This window comes from Hemitrygon akajei, chromosome 2, assembly GCF_048418815.1.
Source record: "Hemitrygon akajei chromosome 2, sHemAka1.3, whole genome shotgun sequence".
Lineage (NCBI taxonomy): Eukaryota > Metazoa > Chordata > Chondrichthyes > Myliobatiformes > Dasyatidae > Hemitrygon > Hemitrygon akajei.
Window position 1 is genome coordinate 155,715,372 of NC_133125.1, and position 22,677 is coordinate 155,738,048.

Here is a 22,677-nt window from a genome sequence, read left to right on the forward strand (position 1 = left end):
AAGTGATGCTGAGGCAGATGATCAGCCAACGTCTCGATGAGTAACCGCAGGCACGAGGAGCTGGATGGCCTATTTCCACCTTTCCACCAAGAAGACACTGCAGTGTCTTAGAGGTGAAAACAGGCGGCCAGCGTTAAACCAAAGAGCAGAGGGAATTGGCTGGATGTTGGCCACTTCTCCAGGGAGTTCGGATGGATGCACCAGTTCCTGTGGATGGATGAGGAGGGGGTGAAGTAACCACATTCGGGCTGCTGCAGCCCTGAAGATGGAAAATGGCAACTCCCCATGGGCCTCCTGTGACATTCTCTAATTCCATCTCCATCCCCCAAGTCTAGACAGGAGTGAAATTCAGAGAAAAGCTGTAGGTCTAAAGCGTAACCAGAAGAATCTGGAGTCACCTAGTCTATCAGGTAGCACCTGTGGTGAGAAAACACTAATGCTTCAGGTCAAAGATGGAAACGCTCAGCAGATCAGACAGCATCTGTGAGGAGATAAACTAGATTAATACTTGAGGTAGAAGACTCTTGGTTGGAAAGAAAAGGTGGGAGACAGGTAATCATGGCTCTGTTTCCAGCATTCCTCGTGATCTTCTCTTCTTTCAGGTCCATTTTAAAGGGGTTGAGCGACAATTTTGCACCATTTTCCTTCATTTTATAAGTGCTCACTACGTCTCCATCCCTCAGAAGCATAGAGCAGCTTGGGAAAAGGCCATTCGGCCCACCTAGTCTATACCAACCATCAACTACCATTGACACTAATCCAACACTACTACCATTTCTTCTTCAAACCGCTGTGTCTTTTGTCTGAGGTTGACATTTGCTCACTCCTTCCCCTGACTCTCATTCTGCGAGAGTTTTCCCACTCCAGATTCTCCTGTCTCTCAGCATTCTGGTGTGATTACAAAAGAAAATCAGCAGCAAGTCCCCTCAAGACATGTAGTGTAGCAGGTAGAGCTGCTGTCTGACAGCACCAGAGACCCCCAGGTTTGATCCTGGCCTCTGGTGCTGCCTGTGTGTGGAGTGTGTACATTTAGACTCTTCGATAGGCACATGGATTTAAGCAAAATGGAGTGTTGGAGGGAAGGGTTAGATTGATCCTGGAGTCAGCACGTTGTGGACCAAAGAATTGGCACTGTGCGCTATATAGTTCTGTGCTCTCTCTGTAACCCCATGGGGTTCCTCCCACATCCCAAATATGTGCAGGTTAATGAGTCAAGTGTCCACTGTAAATTGCCCCTCGTACGTGGATGACTGATGGAATCTGGGAGAGTTGATGGGAATGTGCGGAGAATAGGTTACAGGGAGGATCAGTGAGAATGGGATTGTTCTGTCATTCCGCACTGATTCAATGGATGGAGAAGTTGTAAGGAAATAATTGGATGAACTCGTTGACATCACTGTAAATTGTTAACTAATTTGTTAGAATTCCTCATGGGGAAAAATGCCAAGTGAAGTTAATCTCACAGTGTATTTCAAAGAGTTCTTAGGTATCCAAGCCATCCCATGGGAATGACAGCCCAACTATAAAGCAACACTTTGTCTGGTCTCACCATGGGATACGATTATAGGCCAGCGCTGAAGGAGGAGAGTTATCCCACAGTTTGTGGGAATGCAGGGAAAATTGGCAGGGACATAAAACATTTTAGATGCTGAAATCTGGAGCAATGTGTAGGATGCTGGAGTGGGTTGGGAAGCATTGTGTAGTGAAATGGACAGTGAACATTTTGAGCTGAGTTTGGATTGAATTAGTAGAGGGGGGAATAGCCTGTATAAAGAGGTGAAGCAAGTGCTGGCAGGTGGACCTGAGTGAGGAGGAATGATAGGCAGATTGAGGAGGGGAGAATGAGAATGGCTAAGAGGTGGAAGTGACAACGAGTCTACAGATTGTGGAATCTGACAGAAGATGGTGGAGCGTGGAACTGAGTGAGGGAAGTGAGTGGAGCGTGTGGGTGGTAAAGTAGGGAAAAGGAAAAGAGTGATCAGGGGATGGGGAGAGTGTGGGAGATCAATGGGAGATTGGAATTGATGGGTTGCTGCAAAGGGCTGGCAGAGACTTGATGGGCTAAATTGCAAAAGGAAATGCAAGAAATGGCAAATTGTGCTGCAACTGACAAGAACTCTGGCTACAAGGGAACATGTGCAACAGCCAATCAGCACGGTGCGAGGCTTCTCTGAATGGTAATGCAGTCACGATACTAGTAAGTCACCAGTCATGTTGCCTAATGCGTAACCTTTGGTTGCCATGTCATAGTGCACGCACAATATTTCACCTGCAGGCAACACCGCCAACAATGCAGCGTCCATCCGCTGCGGCACCAGCCTACACACTGCATGCAACCCTCCAGAGGGACGAATCTTCCAGGTCGGAGAATAGAAATCGCAAGCGAGTCACGTCCTGATCTCAGGTTACCGAGCAGAGGGATGAGTAAGGTTCAGTGCTGCAGTCGCTGGCGTGGGAGAACTGTTGCTATGCAACCATATAGTCGTCGCATTGGTTGCAACTCCCTCCTCCTCCTCCTGTCAGATAACATTGCACCTTTGGATTGAATAATGCAAATCTGATGTACGTTTACCACGGAACAACCAGCGATGAATATTTAACTCGTGTTCTCTTGTTACAGACATCTGTTTGTTCATTACATCAAAGAGCACTGATCACAAACTCAACTAATTTCCTCTTTCCATCTCTGCTCCCTCCCCTTCCTTTTGTTCCTTAATCCTTCCCCCTTTTTCCTTGCATCACTGTGTTCCTCCTTCTCCCCCTCTTTCTCAAGAATCCTGATTCTGCCATGCTCTCTATAAAGAGGAGGCTGGTTTATTGACCACTGCTTCTCCCCCACCCCCGCCAGACCTCCATCACACAAGTCCACCCTTCATATTGTGCCATATTCCAATACTCGGGTCACCAGATGGAAACTGATGTTGTCGGGTACACTGAAATTAAAGCAGAATAATGCTGGGAATGCTTGGCAGCATCGATAGATAGAAGAGCAGTTAATGTTTCCGGACAATGTGGAAAACACTCGGTCGGTCAGTCAGTATCTTCTCAGCCCAAAGCATCAACTCTTTGTTCCTATCCATAGGTGCTGCCTGACCCTTTCACATGTGTTGCTCTGGATATCCAGCATCTGTGTTTTTCCTAAATTTATATTTGTATTGGAGTTTTTCATTTATGGTGCTCCCGCAATCTGAATGATGCAAATGTGAAGGAAATGAATTTTTGGAGTGCGCCTGACCATTCTCTGGTATACAGATTTGGCTTTAATAATAGTGACATTTGATCTGTCTCCCCAACCTGATGTTCAAATCATTAACCCCTCTGTACCAATGGAGAGTTTGGGGCAGATATTTTGTACATTCAAGTCCACGGTCAAGGTTATCACTGTCATGAACATTGTACACAGATATAAATGCCGTGAAAATCAGTTTTTAGTGCAGCAGCACAGTATAAAACAAAGGCAAACACAAGTTAATATGATCTGGATTAACATAGATTATACAAAAATGTGTGCAAAATAATCAAAACAAGCAACACTAGTGCAAGCTTGAGTGGGAGACACATATAGTCCAAGGTAGTGTTAGGGAGTTGTTCAGATCAGTTCAAGAACCTGATGTCAGTGGTGGAGAAGAAGCTGTTGTTGAACATTGAGGTATGGGTCTTCAGGCTCCTGTACCTCCTGCTCAATGATAGCAAAGAGAAGAAGGCACAATCCAGATGGTGGATGATGAATGTTGCCTTCCTGGGACATTGCCTCTTGCGTGCGTATCCCAGTGAGGGGACCAGGGCAACCAGTTCATACACTGAAAGTTACAGAATCAACAATGTGAGAAGGACAAATTCTGATGAAGGGTCACAGCCCGAAGCGTCAACTGTTTATTCCTTTCCACAGATGCTACCTGATCTGTTGAGTTCCTCTAGCATTCTGTATGTGTTTGCTGGATTTCCAGCACCTGCAAAATCTCTTGTGTTTGTGATAAGGACGAGCTGTGGGAGAGTAAAACTCATCCTCTATTAGTTGGACTAAGCACAGATAAAACAGGACAAAATCTGCTTTTGAAATTGAATGCTATAACTTGACTAGAACCAAAAAGAGAAATTGGAGTTGGAATACCTTGTGTTATAGGTATAGCCAGAGGCAGAGGAAAAGTTCTTTTGAGGTGGTGTTGATAATTAGTACATGATAATAAGATTGACTATGTAGCAACACGTGATTCATTGAGCTGAACTGATTACAGGTACAGTTGAAGTGTAAGGAGTGTACTACGGAACATCTGACTTCAAACTAGAACAGCAAATGCACTCAACATCCAAAATAAAACCTGTAACTGCTGGAAATACACAGCAGGTCAGGCGGCATCTGTGGAGAGAGGAGTAGGTTCTTCAGCCTGAAATGTTCACTCTGATTCTCCCTCTACTGATGCTGCCTGGCCTGCTGAGTGTTTCCAGCATTTTGCAGGACTGTTCAAAAGTCTTAGGCACATATATAGCTAGGCTCCCTAAAGTTTTGCAGAGTACCGTATTTGTCAACACTGAGCAACGAGCGAGTTTATATATCTGGCAGGAGCAAAGGATGTTGGGATTGGTAAGGATGGAGCGCCAAGAGGGGTGTGGAACAGGTGGCAGAGCAGGAGTGCCAAAGGTGAGGGTTGGTGCAGCAAGGTCATTTGATTCTAAACAATTGGTTTATTGATCATTACAGAATGTTTCACCATTGCTTCATGCTCTCCTCCCATTTTCCCAACCATGATTCTTTCCTCCCTACCCCCTTCCCATTTTCCCAGCCATGATTCCCCTCTCCCTGCCCCCCTCCCATTTTCCCAGCCATGATTCCCCTCTCCCTGCCCCCTTCCACAATAGAGACTCAGCTTTATCATCACTCGCATATGTCATGAAGCTTCTTTTATTTTTGTGGCTGTGGTACGTACAATGCATTACTTAACATTACCACAGTACTGTGCAAAAGTCTTAGCACCCTAGCTGTATAAATGTGTGCTTTTGGTCAGTACTGTACGTTCAAGTTTCAGATTTCCAGATCTACTGTTTACTGATCTACACACCAACCTGCAAATGTATGTTTGTTCTCTTTCATTTATTCATGAATTGGGTGTGGTTGACAAGGCCGGCATTTATTACCCTCCCTAAAATGTGTTTTGAGCCACTGCAGTCCTTCTGGGGAAGGTCCTCCCACTTTTGGGTGCTTGGTGAATAAGGAGTGGTGACATATTTCCAGAGTTGTGTATGTCTCAGGACATTAAGCAACCTTGGCCAAGGTTGACACATGTAAGGTTGAAGGAAATGCCAGACCCTGTCCCAAATGCTGAGCAGACCAGTATTAACCCAAGCGTTACAAAGGAAATACTGAGAGCTGCAAAATGAAAATAGATTTTAAAAATCTTACCATACTCAGACAACTAGTAGTGATTGTTGTTATTAATATGGAAAATAAGATGATGGCAAAGGGAGAGTCATACAGATGGAAACCGACTTTTCAGCCCACTAAATGCATGCTGACCATCAACCACCCATTTACACTGATCCCGTTTCTTTTCTCCCCACAATCCCCCAACTCCTACCAGAGTATACCACTCAACCACACACTAGGGGCCATATAGAACCACCAATTAACTCACTGACCTGCACCATGGGAGGAAACCGGAGCACCTGGAGAAACCCAAGCAGTAGTATGCAAACTCCACACGCAGACAGTGCCAGAGGTCGAGATCGAACCCAGGTCGTAAGCTATGAGGTGGCGGCCATACCAGTTTCACCAGTGTTCCACCCGTTGAGGTGTGGGCCCACTTAAGTTAGGCAAGCTGTTCTGTAATAGACCAGGTAATAACTAATTTAGGAAGTGTACTTGATCCTTAAGCTTACTGTGAAAATCAGACAATGCCAGTGGGTCCCTCCACTACTCTCACTGCCTGCGTCCTAATGATACAACTCATCCATTCCATTTAAGGAGGCTGCTCATCGATTCTCCCACTCTCCTGGGACTCTCGCTTCTGTTCTCACTCCCTCCCAATGCTTCTATTTTCAGCCTGATTCTCACTTGTATAAGCAGCCTGACATCTGTCATATTCTCCGCTTCTCTCTTTCAGTTTCCTTCTTCATGCTTTAGCTCCCTTGCTTACCCTCCTGGTATGAATGTCCGTGCATTGATCCCAATCACCATTTCCTGTAAAAACATTTTATTGTGTCATCTGAGCCAAAACTGTCTGAATCCCCTAAAACTGACTTCCCACCAATTTTGTCTTTTTACTCAATTATCTCCAATTTTTTCTATTTTTTAGAAACTATGATCACTGTTCCCTGATTGCTCCCTCACTGACAGCCATTCCATGACCCTCATTATTCCTTGGAAGTAGATCCACTGGAGGCTTCCTCAATGCTGGATCAGAAACACAGTGGGAAAAGAAAATTCTCCTGAATGGACGACATGGAACATGCACAATTCTTTGCAACAGACAGTTCCAGAGATTTACCACTCACTATTTATTTCAATATTAAATGGCCTCTTCTAAATTTGTACCATGTCCTTTCATTTGAGACTGTCCCAGTACTGGAAACATCTCAAAATCTACCCTGACAAGACCCCTTAAATATTTCTATCAGATCATTCCATTAAACCAGCTTACACCAGGGAAATGTTTGGGGCAGACATGGATCATATTGTAGAACCAATTCAGGAGCAGGCCAGTCATGACAGAGAAGCAGGTGACACATTAATGAACCAAACAGTGGTTTCTGGATGACCTTCTTAGACCTTCTGATGAAATGCGTCGGGAAAGTCGTTGTTGTGGTAGTAAAGGGAGCTTGGCATACCGTTTATGCACAGAAAGTTCTAACAATGTGAGAAGAACTAGTTGTGAGAATGTTGATCTCATTCTCTGTTAGTTGGATTGAACACAGGAGGTGGAGAAAATTGCAGACAGAATCTAGGAAGAATGAAACTGTAGAGATTTTGGACAGGAACAGCGTTTAATGTCTTTAATCTCAGAAGTGTTAGGATTTAGTGGGGTAGCTGTTAGAGCCACTGGGTCACAGCCCCAGAGAACTAGGTTCAATCCTAACCTCTGGCACTGTGTGTGTGTGTGTGTGTGTGTGTGTGTGTGTGTGTGTGTGTGTGTGTGTGTGTGTGTGTGTGTGTGTGTGTGTGTGTGTGTGTGTGTGTGTGTGTGTGTGTGTGTGTGTGTGTGTGTGTGTGTGTGTGTGTGTGTGTGTGTGTATATTTTGAATAATAAGTAAATAAGTGTGTGTGTGTGTGTTTGTAGGGTGTGTGTCTGTGCGTGCGCGTGCGTGCGTGTGTGTGTGTGTGTGTGTGTGTGTGTGTGTGTGTGTGTGTGTGTGTGTGTGGTTTGCGCGTTCTCCCTGTAACCTCGAGGGTTTCTTCGAAGTCTCTGGTTTTCCTCTCAGAGATCTGCGGGTTGGTAAATCACCCTTGGTATGTAGGTGAGTGTGAGAAGCCACAGGGGAGTTAACGGGAACAAAAGAGGATGAGTGTAGGTGGGTCGCTGATGGCTGGTATGAACTCAGTGGCCAGTTTCTATGCTATGTTAGTCTGTGACTGTTACAGGTGATGCTTTAGTTGCTCAGATGCTGGGTCATTCTCAGCCTGAAATTCAGGTCCTCCACGGATGCTGCCTGATTCACTGAGTGTTTCTGGCAGTCCACTGTTTTCCTTACCTCGGCCCGCGGCGCTCCATTCCTCTGGACACCTGCAGAAGGGTTCCGAAGTCCTCTGTGTTGAAGCAGTGCTTGAGAGGGTTAAGTGGTGAGAGCAGATTGCACACAGTTTCTGCGCATTGAGATGAGTAGTGGTTTGCCAAGGCATTGAAAATGTTGGAATGTTTTAGGGGTTAAACTGGGAGTGACTGATCATGTGGGCAGGAGAGACAAATATTAAAACTGAGCTTTTCAGCAGCTAAATCGGGAAGCAGTTCTCAAATGATGGGATAAAGCAGGAGGCTGCGAAACCCACTGATTTTTTTTAGGACTGACACACATTTTCCTTGCATTGTTAGTGGATAATTGACAAAGCGATTTTGGGGCTGAGGGATAGGCCAGGATTTAATTTGAACGGAGAAGCAGGCAGAGAGGGTGACAGCACCTCGGGGTCCTCTGTGGAGAGGACCGACAGTGCTCGAGAATCTTTCACTCCCACCGAAGATGCAGCGTCAGTTCGATGTTGAGTGAAGCTCCCTCTGTGTGTTCTCTCATCAAACACACTGGCTTCAGTTACTCTGTGTGAAGCCGAGTGCCTGTGTGCTTTGAAGCAGGTAAATGTAAGGTAAATGAGGGATTTCTCTTTGTATTTATTCTCTCTCAAGACGTGGGCATCGAAGGCAAGGCCAGCATTTATTGCCCATCCCTACTTGCCCTTGAGAAGGTGGAGGGGGGATGGGGGAGCCTCCTCCTTGAACTAATGCAGTCCTTCTGGTAAAGGTGATCCCACGATGCTGTCGGGGAGGAAACATAAGGATTGAGACCCAGAAATAATGCAGGACCGGAGATAGATTTCCAAGTTGGGATGGTGGGTGACTTGGAGGGGAAAGTTGCAGGTGAGTGTGCGCCTCTACCCTTGTCGTTCTTGGTGGTGGACCTGAGAGGTGCTGTTAGAATAGGCTGGATGAGCAACTGCGGTGCATTGTGTAGGACGCCACACACCGCAGCTACAGTGCGCTGGTGGCGGAGGGCAGGAGGGTTCTTACTGGTTGGGTTCCCAGTTCGTTGATATTAGAATTGGTTTATAATTGTTGCATGCACCAAGGTACAGTGAAAAGCTTGTCCTCCGTACTGTTCGTACAGATCACCTCATTAATCTCAAGCAGTGCTGAGCTTCCGGAAAGTCCATGCTTTATGCTGGCCAGTTGGAGAGTAATCCATCCTTGCAGAAGGCTTTTGGGCTATCAGGGGTGGTATCTACCCAACCTCTCAACCTGCTGTCATCTGAAGTCTGATTCGTGTGGCTGATCCCATTAAGGTTCTGGTCAACTGTGGCCCGCCCAGGACTGCCTGTCTCTGAATGTCAAAGGTTGGCGGAGGGGATGAATATGAAGACAGTAGCTCGAGTCTCCCCTGCTTGGAGATGCTCATTATCAGGCACTTATGTGCTCAGAGTTCTCTTGCCACTTACCAGCACATGCCCAGATTTTACCTCGGTCTTGCTGCATGCTGCAGCATTGGAGCATCACCAGCTCCTGGAATCCGGAATGTGATAACGCTGTATTAGTGGGTTATGTCTGTCAGGAGATAAGCATTGACCACTCTTGTTTGGAAAAGGTCGGAATTGAATCCGTGCATCCACTCGAGAGAGCTGAGGCCTCACCCTTGATCTGACAGCTGGCACGTTTGAGACTTCAGTGAAGCGTAGGGAGTGTCTGCCTGGGATCAGCCTGGCATTCGGGGTCTGCAGTGGGGTTTGAACCAGCCACTGGCACTGAGTTCCTCTCTGCCTTTGTCTTTTTCAGAGTATCACCCAGGCAGGTCTTCACGGAGGAAGAGCATTCCTGGAGGGAAGCAGCTGAGTATGGATGCTGTGACATCGGCTCCCTTCAGACCCACAGTAAGTATGTCTCCCAAGAACACAGCGGAGGTAAAGCCTCCATCAGTTCCTCAGAGCCATCCTTCGGCCCATTGTATCCGTGCAGGTTCACGAGCATGATTCTGGGAATGAAGGGGTTAACATATGAGTAGCGATTGGCAGCTTTGGACCTGTACTCACTGGAATTTAGAAGAATGCATGGGGAATCTCATTGAAACCTACTGAATGTTGAAAGGACGAGATAAGGTGGATGTGGAGAGGATGTTTCCAGAACTGGAGAGCACAGCCTCAAAATTGAAGGGTGACCTTTTAGAGCAGATGTAAGGAGGAATTTCTTTTAACCAGTCAGTAGTGAATCTGTGGAATGCTCTGACAATGATTGCGGTGGAGACCAAGTCCGTGGGTAGGTTTAAGGTGGAAGGTGATAGTTTCCTGATTGGTCAGGGCATCAGAGGATATGGCAAGAAGGCAGGTGTTATAGGGTTAAGTGGGATCTGGGATCAGACATGATGGAATGGTTGAGCAGACTCGATGGGCAGAATGGCCTAATTCTGCTCCTATGTCATGATCTTATGGTCTTTGGAGAGAGACACCTCCACCAAACGATGCTAGTTTGGCAGTATTAACCTCTGAAGCTTGCTACCTCTACTGCTCAAAAGGACAAAGGTAGCAGCTACATATAGGAAAGCCATCACCTCCATGTTTCTCTCTAAATCACTCACACCATTCCCAGCCTGGACTGCCAAATTATACTGTACTGACACAGGCCATGTCCACCGTGATGTACCTATCTATATTAATCCCATTTAATCAGCACTTTCTATTTGTTGGCGATTCCTTTCCCAGCAGCTGTTCAAGGTCGTGGCTCACCCCCAACTTCTCATCAGTGAAATCCTTGGCCTTGGATGTGGCAAACACATCCTGGGAAATGAGTCATAGAAAAGATTCACTCAGCAGGAGTAGGCCCTGTAGTAATGGCTGGTTATCTGCCTCAGCTCCATCTGCCAGCTGATCTCCTATCTCATTTCTGCCTGTCACCAGACCTGTGGTCTCTCAGTTCCATCTGCTACTGGAATTCCTGCTTCATTCCCTCCTTGCCAATGGATTTCCTACCTCATTTTCACCTTGCCAGATGGTGCCCAGATTGGTAATTCAAATCAGCGATGGGCTGAATGGCCTAATTCTGCTCCCACAGTTTGTGGTGTTATGGACTGAACATCACTTACCCCAAGGGACAGAGATTTTCTAACCCTTCTCCCCTGCCCCCCTCTCACATCTCCTCCCCCCTTCTCCCTCTTCCCTCCTCTCCCCTCACCCTCCCTCCTCCCTCTTCCCTCCCCTCCCCACACCCTCCCTCCTCCCTCTCCCTCTCCCTCACTCCTCTCCCCTCCTTCTCCCTCCCTCCTCTCCCCTCCCTCTCCCCTCTCACTCTAGCTCTCTCCTCTCCAGGTCTCTCACCTCTCTCTCTCTCTCTTTCTCACTCCATCCCCCCATTCACACTCTGCCTGACCTGCTGAGTGTTCTACGTTTTCTGTTCTTATTTTCAGAACCTAGCTGTGGTTAGGAAGGGGTGCTGAGAGGGTGGTGTGCGTGCAGCCCATCTCAAAACTGCTCCGAACTACAGTGAACACTTTGAACCCAGGACGAGGCTAATCCAGAGCAACAGACACAATGCCCGAGAAACTCAGCAGGTCAGGCGGCAGCTATGGGAATGAATAAACAGTCGACGTTTCTGATGAGGTCCTGAAGAAAGGTCGCGACCCAAAACGTAGACGGTTTATTCATTTCCATACATGCGACCTGACCTGCTGAGTTCTTCCAGCATTTTGTGTGTGTTTTGTTCTGGATTTCCAGTTTCTGTGGAATCTCTTGCGTTTACCAGGCTAATCCAGCTGCCCAGTGTCTCCAATGCCACACATTGCACCATTGCTACAGCCTTCCCTGCCTTCCCCCCTCTCCCATGCACCCAGCTTCTCTACAACACAGAGACTGAATGTCAGTGAGTTGCCCTGGTAACAACAGTGAAGTCTTCAATTGTTACGAATCCCACGCTCTGTAAATAATATCTACGATACATGCAGTATTAGTTCTGTTCCCAAAGCTTGTCTTGTGGTGCTTCCTTCTGACCAGACCTCCTCGGCATTCCATCGCAATGTCCATGGGTAGACGGCCTGCTTCAGCCCCATGAGCACCCGGCTGTTATTTTAATCTGCAGCTCGCCAATGAAATTATTTTTACTTCAAATCCATTTATTCCCATGCAGCAAATGTGTGGTAGGTTTTGAATAGGAGACGGTGCAAGGAAGCCCAAATATTGTCCCAGAGATCTGCCTTGCTTGATTAGCATAGTTGTACCATACAGGAAGTGGCCTTTCAGCCCATCAATTTCATCCTGACTGCCAACCCCCCATTTAAACTGATCCCTCCAGATTCCACCGTCTGCAGTCCTCTGTGCTCCAATTCATTCTGTCCATACTGTCACCCAAGTTATGAAGGGTATAGACAGGGTCAATGAAAGCCCAGGCTTCTCCCACTGAGTTTGGGTGTCACTAGAACTAGAGATCATAGGTTAAAGGTGAAAGGTGAAATGTTTAAGATGAACATGAGGGGCAACTTCTTCACTCAGAAAGTTGAGAGTGTGGAACGTTGCCAGTGGAAGTGGTGGATGTCGGTTTGATTTCATAATTTCGATAAGTATGTTACTGGGAAGGGGTTGTGGTCCAGATGCAGGCTGATGGGACTAGGCAGATCAATACTTCTGCATTGGCTAGGTGGGCTGTTTCTGTGCTGTAGTGTTCTAGGACTTTCTTTTGTGACTCCTCACACCACCCCCCCCCCCAATTCTACTTCTCACTTACACAATTTCTAGTGGCCTGCTAGATTTTTTAAATTGTTCCAATGTAGAGGGAAAAAAAAATCTCTCAATGTTGTTGCTTTAAGAACTCCTGAAAACGTATCTAACATGGGTTAGCTACAAACAATTCTTTCAAATACTTATGGATTGGGTTTAGCCATGGAATACGAAGCTGTTGGAAATACTCAGCAGGTCAGGAAGCATATGTGGAGAATGAATCAGATTTAATGCTGCACTACAAATCAATACCACCCGGGCCATGCCAGCACAACAACGATCATAGAAACACTGTGACCACTTTGCACTACAATGAACTATGTGTTTTTTATGTTCTGATCGTGTTCCTTATTGGTCCTGAAGAAGCATCTCAGCCTGAAATGTTGACTGTTTAATCTTTTTCATAGATGCTGCCTGGCCTGCTGAGTTCCTCCAGCTTTTTATGTGTGTTGCTTATTGTATATTTTTGAATAGTTAATGCTGTTAATATATCTTTGTGAATGGTGTGTATCTGATGCTATGTGCAAATAAGTTTATTCTTTGCACCTATGCATGCATGTACTTCTAATCATGACAATAAACTTGACTTTCACTTTGAGGTTAAAGGTGAGAGCACTCAACAGCTCATGCAGAAATTGTGGATGGGCAAACAGAGTTAATGTTTTGTGTCAGACGCTATTTATTTTGGATTTCTAGGACCTGTCTTTGTTTTTTAAATTTCATTTGGGTTCAGAAAAGTTTAAGTGACAGATGCCAGTGTACGACGTGGTCTGGGTCTAAACACAAAGTAAATTAGAGAGGATGAGACTCTGACGTTGTCTGAATGTAGGGAGACAAGGTTGGAAAGAGGGAGGGAGCCTGAGGGGGAGGGTGGAAGCAAAGTGATGGAGTTAGTGTCACTGGGAGTTTCATGCCAGTTTCTCCCTGCAACACACAAGTAAGAACACAAGAGTGGCAGTCACGACCATTGGTGTGGTCCAGTGGGTGTTCTCACTTGCACGGTGATGAGTGGCCTCTTTCACTGAACGGTACTTCTGTCTGTCAGACTGGCTGAGGGTCAATCTACAGGCCAGCTCTTCGTCAAGGACCTTCAAGTCGTGATGATCGGTCTCAGCCTGAAACATTCTCTGTTTATTCCTGTCCGTAGATGATGCAGCATCTGTTCAGTTCCTCTAGCATTCAGTGAGTGTTGCACCTTTGGAGAATTCACCACAGCAGGGAGCTGACCACAGCCATTTCCCAGCTCACCTTTCCATGCGTTTGCCCGTCTTCCTCGGTCTCTCGCCCATTTCCTTTCCCTCATCTCCCCCTTTCCCAAAATCTCCCTCCTTCCCCACTCACTCCTCCCCAATCCCTCCTCCCCCACTCCCTCCACCCCGTCTCCCTCCTTCCCCGTTTCCCTCCTCCCTGTCTCCCTCCTTCCCCGTCTCCCTCCTCCCCGTCTCCCTCCTCCCCGTCTCCCTCCTACCCCGTCTCCCTCCTCCCCCGTCTCCCTCCTTCCCCGTCTCCCTCCTCCCCGTCTCCCTCCTCCCCGTCTCCCTCCTTCCCCGTCTCCCTCCTTCCCCCGTACCCCTCCTTCCCCGTACCCCTCCTTCCCCCAGTCCCCCTCCTTCCACCGGTCCTCCCTCCTTCCCCCGTCTCCCTCCTACCCCGTCTCTCTCCTTCCCCCATCTCCTACCTTCCCCGTCTCCCTCCTTCCCCACACCCTCCTTCCCTGTCTCCCTCCTCCCCGACTCCCTCCTCCCTGTTTCCCTCCTCCCCCTGTCTCCCTCCTCCCCATCTCCCTCCTCCCCTGTCTCACTCCTCCCCTGTCTCCCTCCTCCCCCACTCCCTCCTTCCCCGTCCCCCTCCTTCCTCGTCCCCCTCCTTCCCCCAGTCTCCCTCCTTCCCCGTCTCCCTCCTCCCCGTCTCCCTCCTTCCCCACTCCCTCCTTCCCCCACTCCCTCCTCCCAGTCTCCCTCCTTCCCCGTACCTCTCCTTCCCCCGTACCCCTCCTTCCCCCACTCCCTCCATCCCTGTCTCCCTCCTTCCCCGTACCCCTCCTTCCCCGTCCCCCTCCTTCCCCGTCTCCCTCCTACCCCGTCTCCTTCCTTCTCCCATCTCCCACCTTCCCCCGTCTCTCTCCTTCCCCGTCTCCCTCCTCCCCATCTCCCTCCTCCCTGTTTCCCTCCTCCCCCTGTCTCCCTCCTCCCCATCCCCCTCCTTCCCCCAGTCTCCCTCCTTCCCCGTCTCCCTCCTTCCCAGTCTCCCTCCTTCCCCGTCTCCCTCCTTACCCCAGTCTCTCTCTTTCAATCTCTCCCTCCCTGTTCCCCTTTCCTCTCTCCTCCTTCCTCCTCCTGCACTTCCTCCATCTTCATCTTTCTCTCATTTCATCAGTTTTGTCTCCCTCACTTCCTCTGCCTTACTCTTTTCCCTTTCCTCTGCCCCTATTTTCCATTCATTTGGTTACCTCTCCTGCCCTTCTTCCCTCCCAAAGCTGCTCCTCTCCTGTCTTCCTCCCTTTGCCTCACTCAATGTCTTCCCACTCCCACTCCCTCATCTCATTTCTCTCTCCCTCCAACTCATGCCCTCTCCTTCACAATCCTACTCCCTCCCTCCATGCCTCTGTCTCCCTCCCTCTCATACTGTCTGTGGTTCCCTCCGAATCCCTCCCTCGCTCTGCCTCTTCCTACACACAGCTCCTTGACTCACTTCTCACTTCTTCAGCTTTTCTCTTCAACATCGTTCATTCCCCACACCATTTATCAGAAAGAATCCCTGTGAATAATCCCATTCCCACTCCATGTACCCAGTGTCTCTGTGAATAATCCCATTCCCGGTCCCGGTACCCAGTGTCTCTGTGAATAATCCCATTCCCGGTCCCGGTACCCAGTGTCCCTGTGAATAATCCCATTCCCAGTCCCTGTACCCAGTGTCCCTGTGAATAACCACATTCCCGGTCCCTGTACCCAGTGTCCCTGTGAATAATCCCATTCCCGGTCCCTGTACCCAGTGTCCCTGTGAATAACCACATTCCCGGTCCCTGTACCCAGTGTCCCTGTGAGTAATCCCATTCCCGGTCCCTGTACCCAGTGTCCCTGTGAATAATCCCATTCCCGGTCCCTGTACCCAGTGTCCCTGTGAATAACCACATTCCCACTCCCTGCACCCAGTGTCTCTGTGAATAATCCCATTCCCGGTCCCTGTACCCAGTGTCCCTCTGACTAATCCCATTCCCACTCCCTGTGCCCAGTGTCTCTGTGAATAATCCTATTCCCGCTCCCTGTACCGTGTCCCTGTGAATAAACCCATTCCCAGTCCCTGTACCGTGTCCCTGTGAATAAACCCATTCCCGCTCCCTGTACCCAGAGTCTCTGTAAATAATCCCATTCCCAGTCCAAGTACCCAGTGTCCCTGTGAATATCCCGATTCCTGGTCCCTAGACCATAAGACAAGGAACAGAATTTGGCCATTCAGCCCATAAAGTCTGCTCCGGTATTCCATAATGGTTTATCCCGGATCCCACTCAACTCCATACACCTGCCTTCTCGCCATAACCTAGTGCTGAACAACTATCAGTTTTCGCTTTTAATATACCCACGTTCTTGGCCTATGCTGCTGTCTGAGGCAGAGCATTCCACAGTTTCACTACTCTCTGCTGAAAAAAATTCCTCCCTACCTCTGTTCTATAAGGTCACCCCTCAATTTTGAGGCTGTGCCCTCTAGTTCTGCACACCCTCAGCATAGGAAACATCCTCTCACGTCCACCTTTTCAGGGGCTTTCAACATTCGGTAGGCTTCAATGAGATCCCCACGCATTCTTCTGAATTCCAGTAAGTACAGGCCCAAAGCTGCCAAATGCTCCTGATATATTAACCTCTTAATTCCCGGAATCATCCTTGTGAACATCCTCTGGGCAATTTCTTAACTACATCTACAAAGATTGGACATTCTCTGGCCCTCTGTCAACTCTTTCTAAAGATGTAATTCCATCTCTTACCTACTGAACCACACCACCACCTATACCTTCCTGCCTGTCTTTTTGATACAGAGTATATCCTCTGATACTAAACTCCTCCCTATGACCTCCCTTCAGCCACGAATCAGCAATGCCCACAACGTCATAGTGACCAAGTTCTAATTGCGCCCTGTGTTTATCCACCTTATTTTGAATACTACATTGATTTAAATACAGCACCTTCAGTCCTGCATTCTTCACCCTTTTGAATTTTGTTTCTGTGGTGCAATTTTAACTCTTTACATTGTCTGCATTTGTACCCAATCACTGGTTTATCCTTCCTCATATTCATGTTCCACCCATCGTCTACTTGTAAACTGCTGGCTGATCCTCAGCTCTATCACACTGGGTCCCATACCACTGCCATATTAGTTTAAACCACTCCCAACAGCTTTAGCAAACCTGCCCACAAGGATATTGGTCCCCTTTAGATTCAAGTGCAACCCATTGCTTTTGTACAGGTCACACCAGCCCAGGAAGAGGTACCAATGATCGAGGAATCTGAATCTCTGCCCCTTGATCCATTTCTTCAGCCACACTTTTATCTGCTATCTCATTCTATTCCTATCCTCACCGTCATGTGGCACAGGCAGTAATTACTACCCTGGTCCTTGTACCCAGTGTCAGCCAATTCCCAGTCCCTGTACAAAGTATCCTTGTAAAAACTCCCATTCCCAGACTCTGTCCCTGTGAACAACCCCATTCCCGGTCCCTGTACCCAGTCCACCTGGGAATATCCCCATTCCTGGTCCCTGTACTCAGTCCACCTGGGAATATCCCCATTCTCGATCCCTGTACCCAGTGTCCCTGTGAATATCCCCATTCTCAATCGCTGTATCCAGTGTCCCTGGGAATATCCCCATTCTTGATCCCTGTACCCAGTGTCCTTGTTAATATCCCCATTCCTGGTCCCTGTACCCAGTCCACCTGGGAATATCCCCATTCTCGATCCCTGTACCCAGTGTCCTTGTTAATATCCCCATTCCTGGTCCCTGTACCCAGTCCATCTATGAATATCCCCATTCTCGATCCCTGTACCCAGTGTCCTTGTTAATATCCCCTTTCCTGGTCCCTGTACCCAGTGTCCCTGTGAATAATCCCATTCCCAGTCCTTCTATCCACTCAACACACACAAAATGCTGATAGCCCGAAACGTCGACAGCGCTTCTCCCTATAGATGCTGCCTGGCCTGCTGTGTTCCACCAGCATTTTGTGTGTGTTGTTTGAATTTCCAGCATCTGCACATTTCCTCGTGTTTGCCTTCTACCCACTGTCTTGATGAATAATCTCATTCCCAGTCCCTGTACCTACTGTGTATATGAATAACACAATTAACTGTCCCTGAACCCAGCGTCCCTGTGAATATCCCCACTCCCCATCCCTGTACCCTGTGCCTCTGTGAATAATCCCCATTCCTGGTGCCTGTACCCAGTATCCCTGTGTCCATAACCTCATCCTTAACAATTGACTCCAGCATCTTCCCAACCACTGTGGTCAGGCTAACTGGTCTATAATTTTCTTTCTGCTACCTTCCTCCTTTCTTAAATAGTGGAGTGACATTTCCCAGTCCACTGGCACCGTGCCAGAGTCCAATGAGTTTTGAAAAATTATTATAAATACCCACAATCTCTACTGCTACCTTTTTCAGAACCTTCGATCGCAGTTCATCTGGTCCCGGTGACTTATGTACTCTTAGGTCTTTCGGCTTTTTGAGCACTTTCTCTCTTGTGATAGTAACTTCACTCACTTCCCTTCCCTCTCACTCTTCAACACTGTTAGTGTCTTCCACAGTGAAGACTGATACAAAATACTCAATTAGTTCATCTGCAATCTTCTTGTTCCCCATTATTATTTTTCCGGCCTCATTTTCTAGTGGTTCTATATCCACTCTCATTTCTCTTTTATTTTTTACATACTTGAAAAAGCTTGTACTATCGACTTTGATATTGTTTGCTAGCTTGCTTTCATATTTCATCTTTTCCCTCCTGATGATTTTTTTAGTTGCTCTCTGTAGGTTTTTAAAAGCTTCCCAATCCCTAATCTTACTGCTAATTTTTGCTTTGTTGTATGCCCTCTCTTTTGCCTTTACATTAGCTTTGACTTCCCGTCAGCAGCGGTTGTACTATTTTTGCCATTTAACTACTTCTTCATTTTTGGAATACGTCTATCCTGCACCTTCCTGATTTTTTCCAGAAACTCACGCCATTGCTGCTCTGCTGTCATGCCTGCCAGCATCTCCTTCCAATTTACTTTAGGCACCTCCTCCCTCATTGTGATTTGTTTTAGTTCACTGAAATACTGTTACATCAGACTTCACTTTCTCCCTATCAAATTTCAAGTTGTGCTCAATCATATTGTGATCACATCTCTTCAGGGTTCTTTTACCTTAAGCTCCGTAATCACGTCCGGTTCATTACTTAACACTCAATCCAGTATTAACTGATCTCCTAGTAGACTCAGCGACAAACTGCTCTAAATAGCCATCGTGTAGGGATTCAGCAAATTTGCTCTCTTGAGGTCCATTACCAACCTGATTTTCCCGATCTGCCTGCAACTATCATAACGTTACCCTTTTGACACGCCTTTTCTATTTCCTGTTGTAATCTGTGGTCTACATTCCAGCTACTGTTGGGAGGCCTGTATATACTGTGGCTCCCATCTGGGTCCCTTGCAGTTTCTTAACACACAAGGATTCAACATCTTCTGATCCTATGTCAAATCTTCCTAATGATTTGATACCATGCTTTACCAGCAGAGCCATGCCACCTCCTCTGTCCGACCTTCCTATCCCTCCGATACTACATATAACCATGGACATTCAGCTCCCAACTGCAACCATCCTTCAGCTATGACTCAGTGATGGTCACAACATCATGCCTGAGAATATGTAATAGTGCAACAAGATAATCCACTTTATTTCTTATACTCCGTGCATTGATTTATAACATGTTGAGTACTGTATTTGCTTCCCTTTTTGATTTTGCATCCCAAATACACTGCTAATCACCCTGCTGGCTGCACTTATGTCCTATCCTCTGCCTGTCCTATTTGACGGCCTGACTGCACGCTGTCTTTGCATTTTTACCATCCATCCCTCCCTGAGTCCCTACAGCCCATTTCCCACCCCCTGCCAAATTAGTTTAAACCCTCTCCAACAGCTCTAACAAACCTGCCCTTGAGAATATTGGGACCCCTTGGGTTCAGGTGAAACCCGTCACTTTTGAACAGGTCATACATCCCCAGAAGAGATCCTGATGAACCAAGAACCTGAATCCCTGTCCCCTGCACCAACTTCTCAGCCACGCATTTATCTGCTAAATCGTCCTGCTTCTTCCCTTACTGTCACGTGGCACAGTTACCAGTCCAGAAATTACTACCCTGGAGTTCCTGCTTCTCAGCTTTGGGCCGAGCTCTGAATTCTCTCTTCAGGACCTCTCTGCTTTTCCCTGCTATGTTATTGATACTAATATGTACCAAGACATCGGCCTGCTCTCCCTCCCCTTCCAAAATGCCGTGGACGTGATCCAAGACATCCCTGACTCTGGCACCTGGGAGGCAACGAAGAAGGGTTAGTTAGCAATCTTGTCGTGCGAGGCCCCTTGGGTAAGAGTGACCATAATATGGTGGAATTCTTCATTAAGATGGAGAGTGACATAGTTAACTCAGAAACAAAGGTTCTGAATTTAAAGAAGGGTAACTTTGAAGGTATGAGACATGAATTAGCTAAGATAGACTGGCAAATGATACTTAAAGGATTGACGGTGGATATGCAATGGCAAGCATTTAAAGATCGCATGGATGAACTACAACAATTATTCATCCCAGTTTGGCAAAAGAATGAACCAGGGAAGGTAGTGCACTCATGGCTGACAAGGGAAATTAGGGGTAGTATCAAGTCCAAAGAAGAAACATATAAATTAGCAAAAAAAGCAGCACATCTGAGGACTGGGAGAAATTCAGAGACCAGCAGAGGAGGACAAAGGGCTTAATTAGGAAAGGGAAAAAAGATTATGAGAGAAAGCTGGCAGGGAACATAAAAACTGACTGTAAAAGCTTTTATAGATACGTGAAAAGAAAAAGATTGGTCAAGACAAATGTAGGTCCTTTACAGTCAGAAACAGGTGAATTGATCATAGGGAACAAAGACATGGCAGACCAATTGAATAACTACTTTGGTTCTGTCTTCACTAAGGAGGACATAAATAATCTTCCGGAAATAGTAAGGGACCGAGGGTCTAGTGAGATGGAGGAACTGAAGGAAATACATGTTAGTAGGGAAGTGGTGTTAGGTAAATTGAAGGGATTAAAGGCAGATAAATCCCCAGGGCCAGATGGTCTGCATCCCAGAGTGCTTAAGGAAGTAGCACAAGAAATAGTGGATGCATTAGAGATAATTTTTCAAAACTCCTTAGATTCTGGATTAGTTCCTGAGGATTGGAGGGTGGCTAATGTAACCCCACTTTTTAAAAAAGGAGGGAGAGAGAAACCGGGGAATTATAGACAGGTTAGTCTGACATCGGTGGTGTGGAAAATGCTAGAGTCGGTTATCAAAGATGTGATAACAGCACATTTGGAAAGAGGTGAAATCATCGGACAAAGTCAGCATGGATTTGTGAAAGGAAAATCATGTCTGATGAATCTTATAGAATTTTTTGAAGATGTAACTAGTAGAGTGGATATGGGAGACCCAGTGGATGTGGTATATTTAGATTTTCAAAAGGCATTTGACAAGGTCCCACACAGGAGATTAGTGTGCAAACTTAAAGCACATGGTATTGGGGGTATGGTATTGATGTGAATAGAGAATTGGTTGGCACACAGGAAGCAAAGAGTGGGAGTAAACGGGACCTTTTCAGAATGGCAGGCAGTGACTAGTGGGGTACTGCAAGGCTCAGTGCTGGGACCCCAGTTGTTTACAATATATATTAATGATTTAGACGAGGGAATTAAATGCAGCATCTCCAAGTTTGCGGATGACACGAATCTGGGCAGCGGTGTTAGCTGTGAGGAGGATGTTAAGAGGATGCAGGGTGACTTGGATAGGTTAGGTGAGTGGGCAAATTCATGGCAGATGCAATTTAATGTGGATGAATGTGAGGTTATCCACTTTGGTTGCAAGAACAGGGAAACAGATTATTATCTGAACGGTGGCCGATTAGGAAAAGGGGAGATGCAACGAGACCTGGGTGTCATTATACACCAGTCATTGAAGGTGGGCATGCAGGTACAGCAGGCGGTGAAAAAGGCAAATGGTATGTTGGCATTCATAGCAAAAGGATTTGAGTACAGGAGCAGGGAGGTTCTACTGCAGTTGTACAAGGCCTTGGTGAGACTGCACCTAGAATATTGTGTGCAGTTTTGGTCCCCTAATCTGAGGAAAGACATTCTTGCCATAGAGGGAGTACAGAGAAGGTTCACCAGATTGATTCCTGGGATGGCAGGACTTTCATATGAAGAAAGACTGGATCGACTAGGCTTATACTCACTGGAATTTAGAAGATTGAGGGGGGATCTTATTGAAACATATAAAATTCTAAAGGGATTGGACAGGCTAGATGCAGGAAGATTGTTTCCGATGTTGGGGAAGTCCAGAATGAGGGGTCATAGTTTAAGGATAAAGGGGAAGCCTTTTAGGACCAAGATGAGGAAAAACTTCTTCACACAAAGAGTGGTGAATCTGTGGAATTCTCTGCCACAGGAAACAGTTGAGGCCCATTCATTGGCTATATTTAAGAGGAAGTTAGATATGGCCCTTGTGGCTAAAGGGATTGGGGGTACGGAGAGAAAGCAGGTACAGGGTTCTGAGTTGGATGATCAGCCATGATCATACTGAATGGTGGTGCAGGCTCGAAGAGCCGAATGGCCTATTCCTGCACCTATTTTCTGTGTTTCTATGTAACATACCATTCAGATGTCCCATTCACGTCCACAGAATCTCCTGTCTGTTCCTCTCACTATCGAGTCCCCTATCACTACCGCTCCCCTCCTCTCCGTCTTTACCTTCTGAATCATGGACCCATGATCAGTGCTAATAACCAGGGAGGTCATCCCCCCCAACAGTATCCGAAACGGTATACTTATTAATGAGGGGAATGGCCCCAGGGGTGCTTTGCACTAGCTGCCTATTCACATTTCCATTTCTCCTTTGGCAGTCACCTGGCTACTCACCTCCTGCAGTTTCGGGGTGACTACTTCCCTGTTAGTCTGATCGATAAACTCCTCACTCTCTCATACAAGCCGAAGGTCATCCAGCTGCTGCTCCAGATCCCTAACACGGTCTTCAAGAAGC

At 47.0% G+C, this 22,677-nt stretch overlaps 1 protein-coding gene across 20 annotated transcripts in view; it reads left to right on the forward strand.

Moving 5' to 3' along the window:
* The window catches only part of LOC140717149 (ras/Rap GTPase-activating protein SynGAP-like), a 683,169-nt gene that overhangs the window by 323,119 nt on the left and 337,373 nt on the right, over positions 1 to 22,677 (forward strand). For all 20 annotated transcript variants that reach the window (XR_012096464.1, XR_012096465.1, XR_012096472.1 and 17 more), the window contains one exon: positions 9,468 to 9,562. Coding sequence is in view for 6 of the 20 variants with exons in the window: in XM_073030475.1 (XP_072886576.1) it covers positions 9,468 to 9,562 (95 nt within the window). In the remaining 14 variants the exon portion in view is untranslated. The remainder of the gene's footprint in view (positions 1 to 9,467; positions 9,563 to 22,677) is intronic.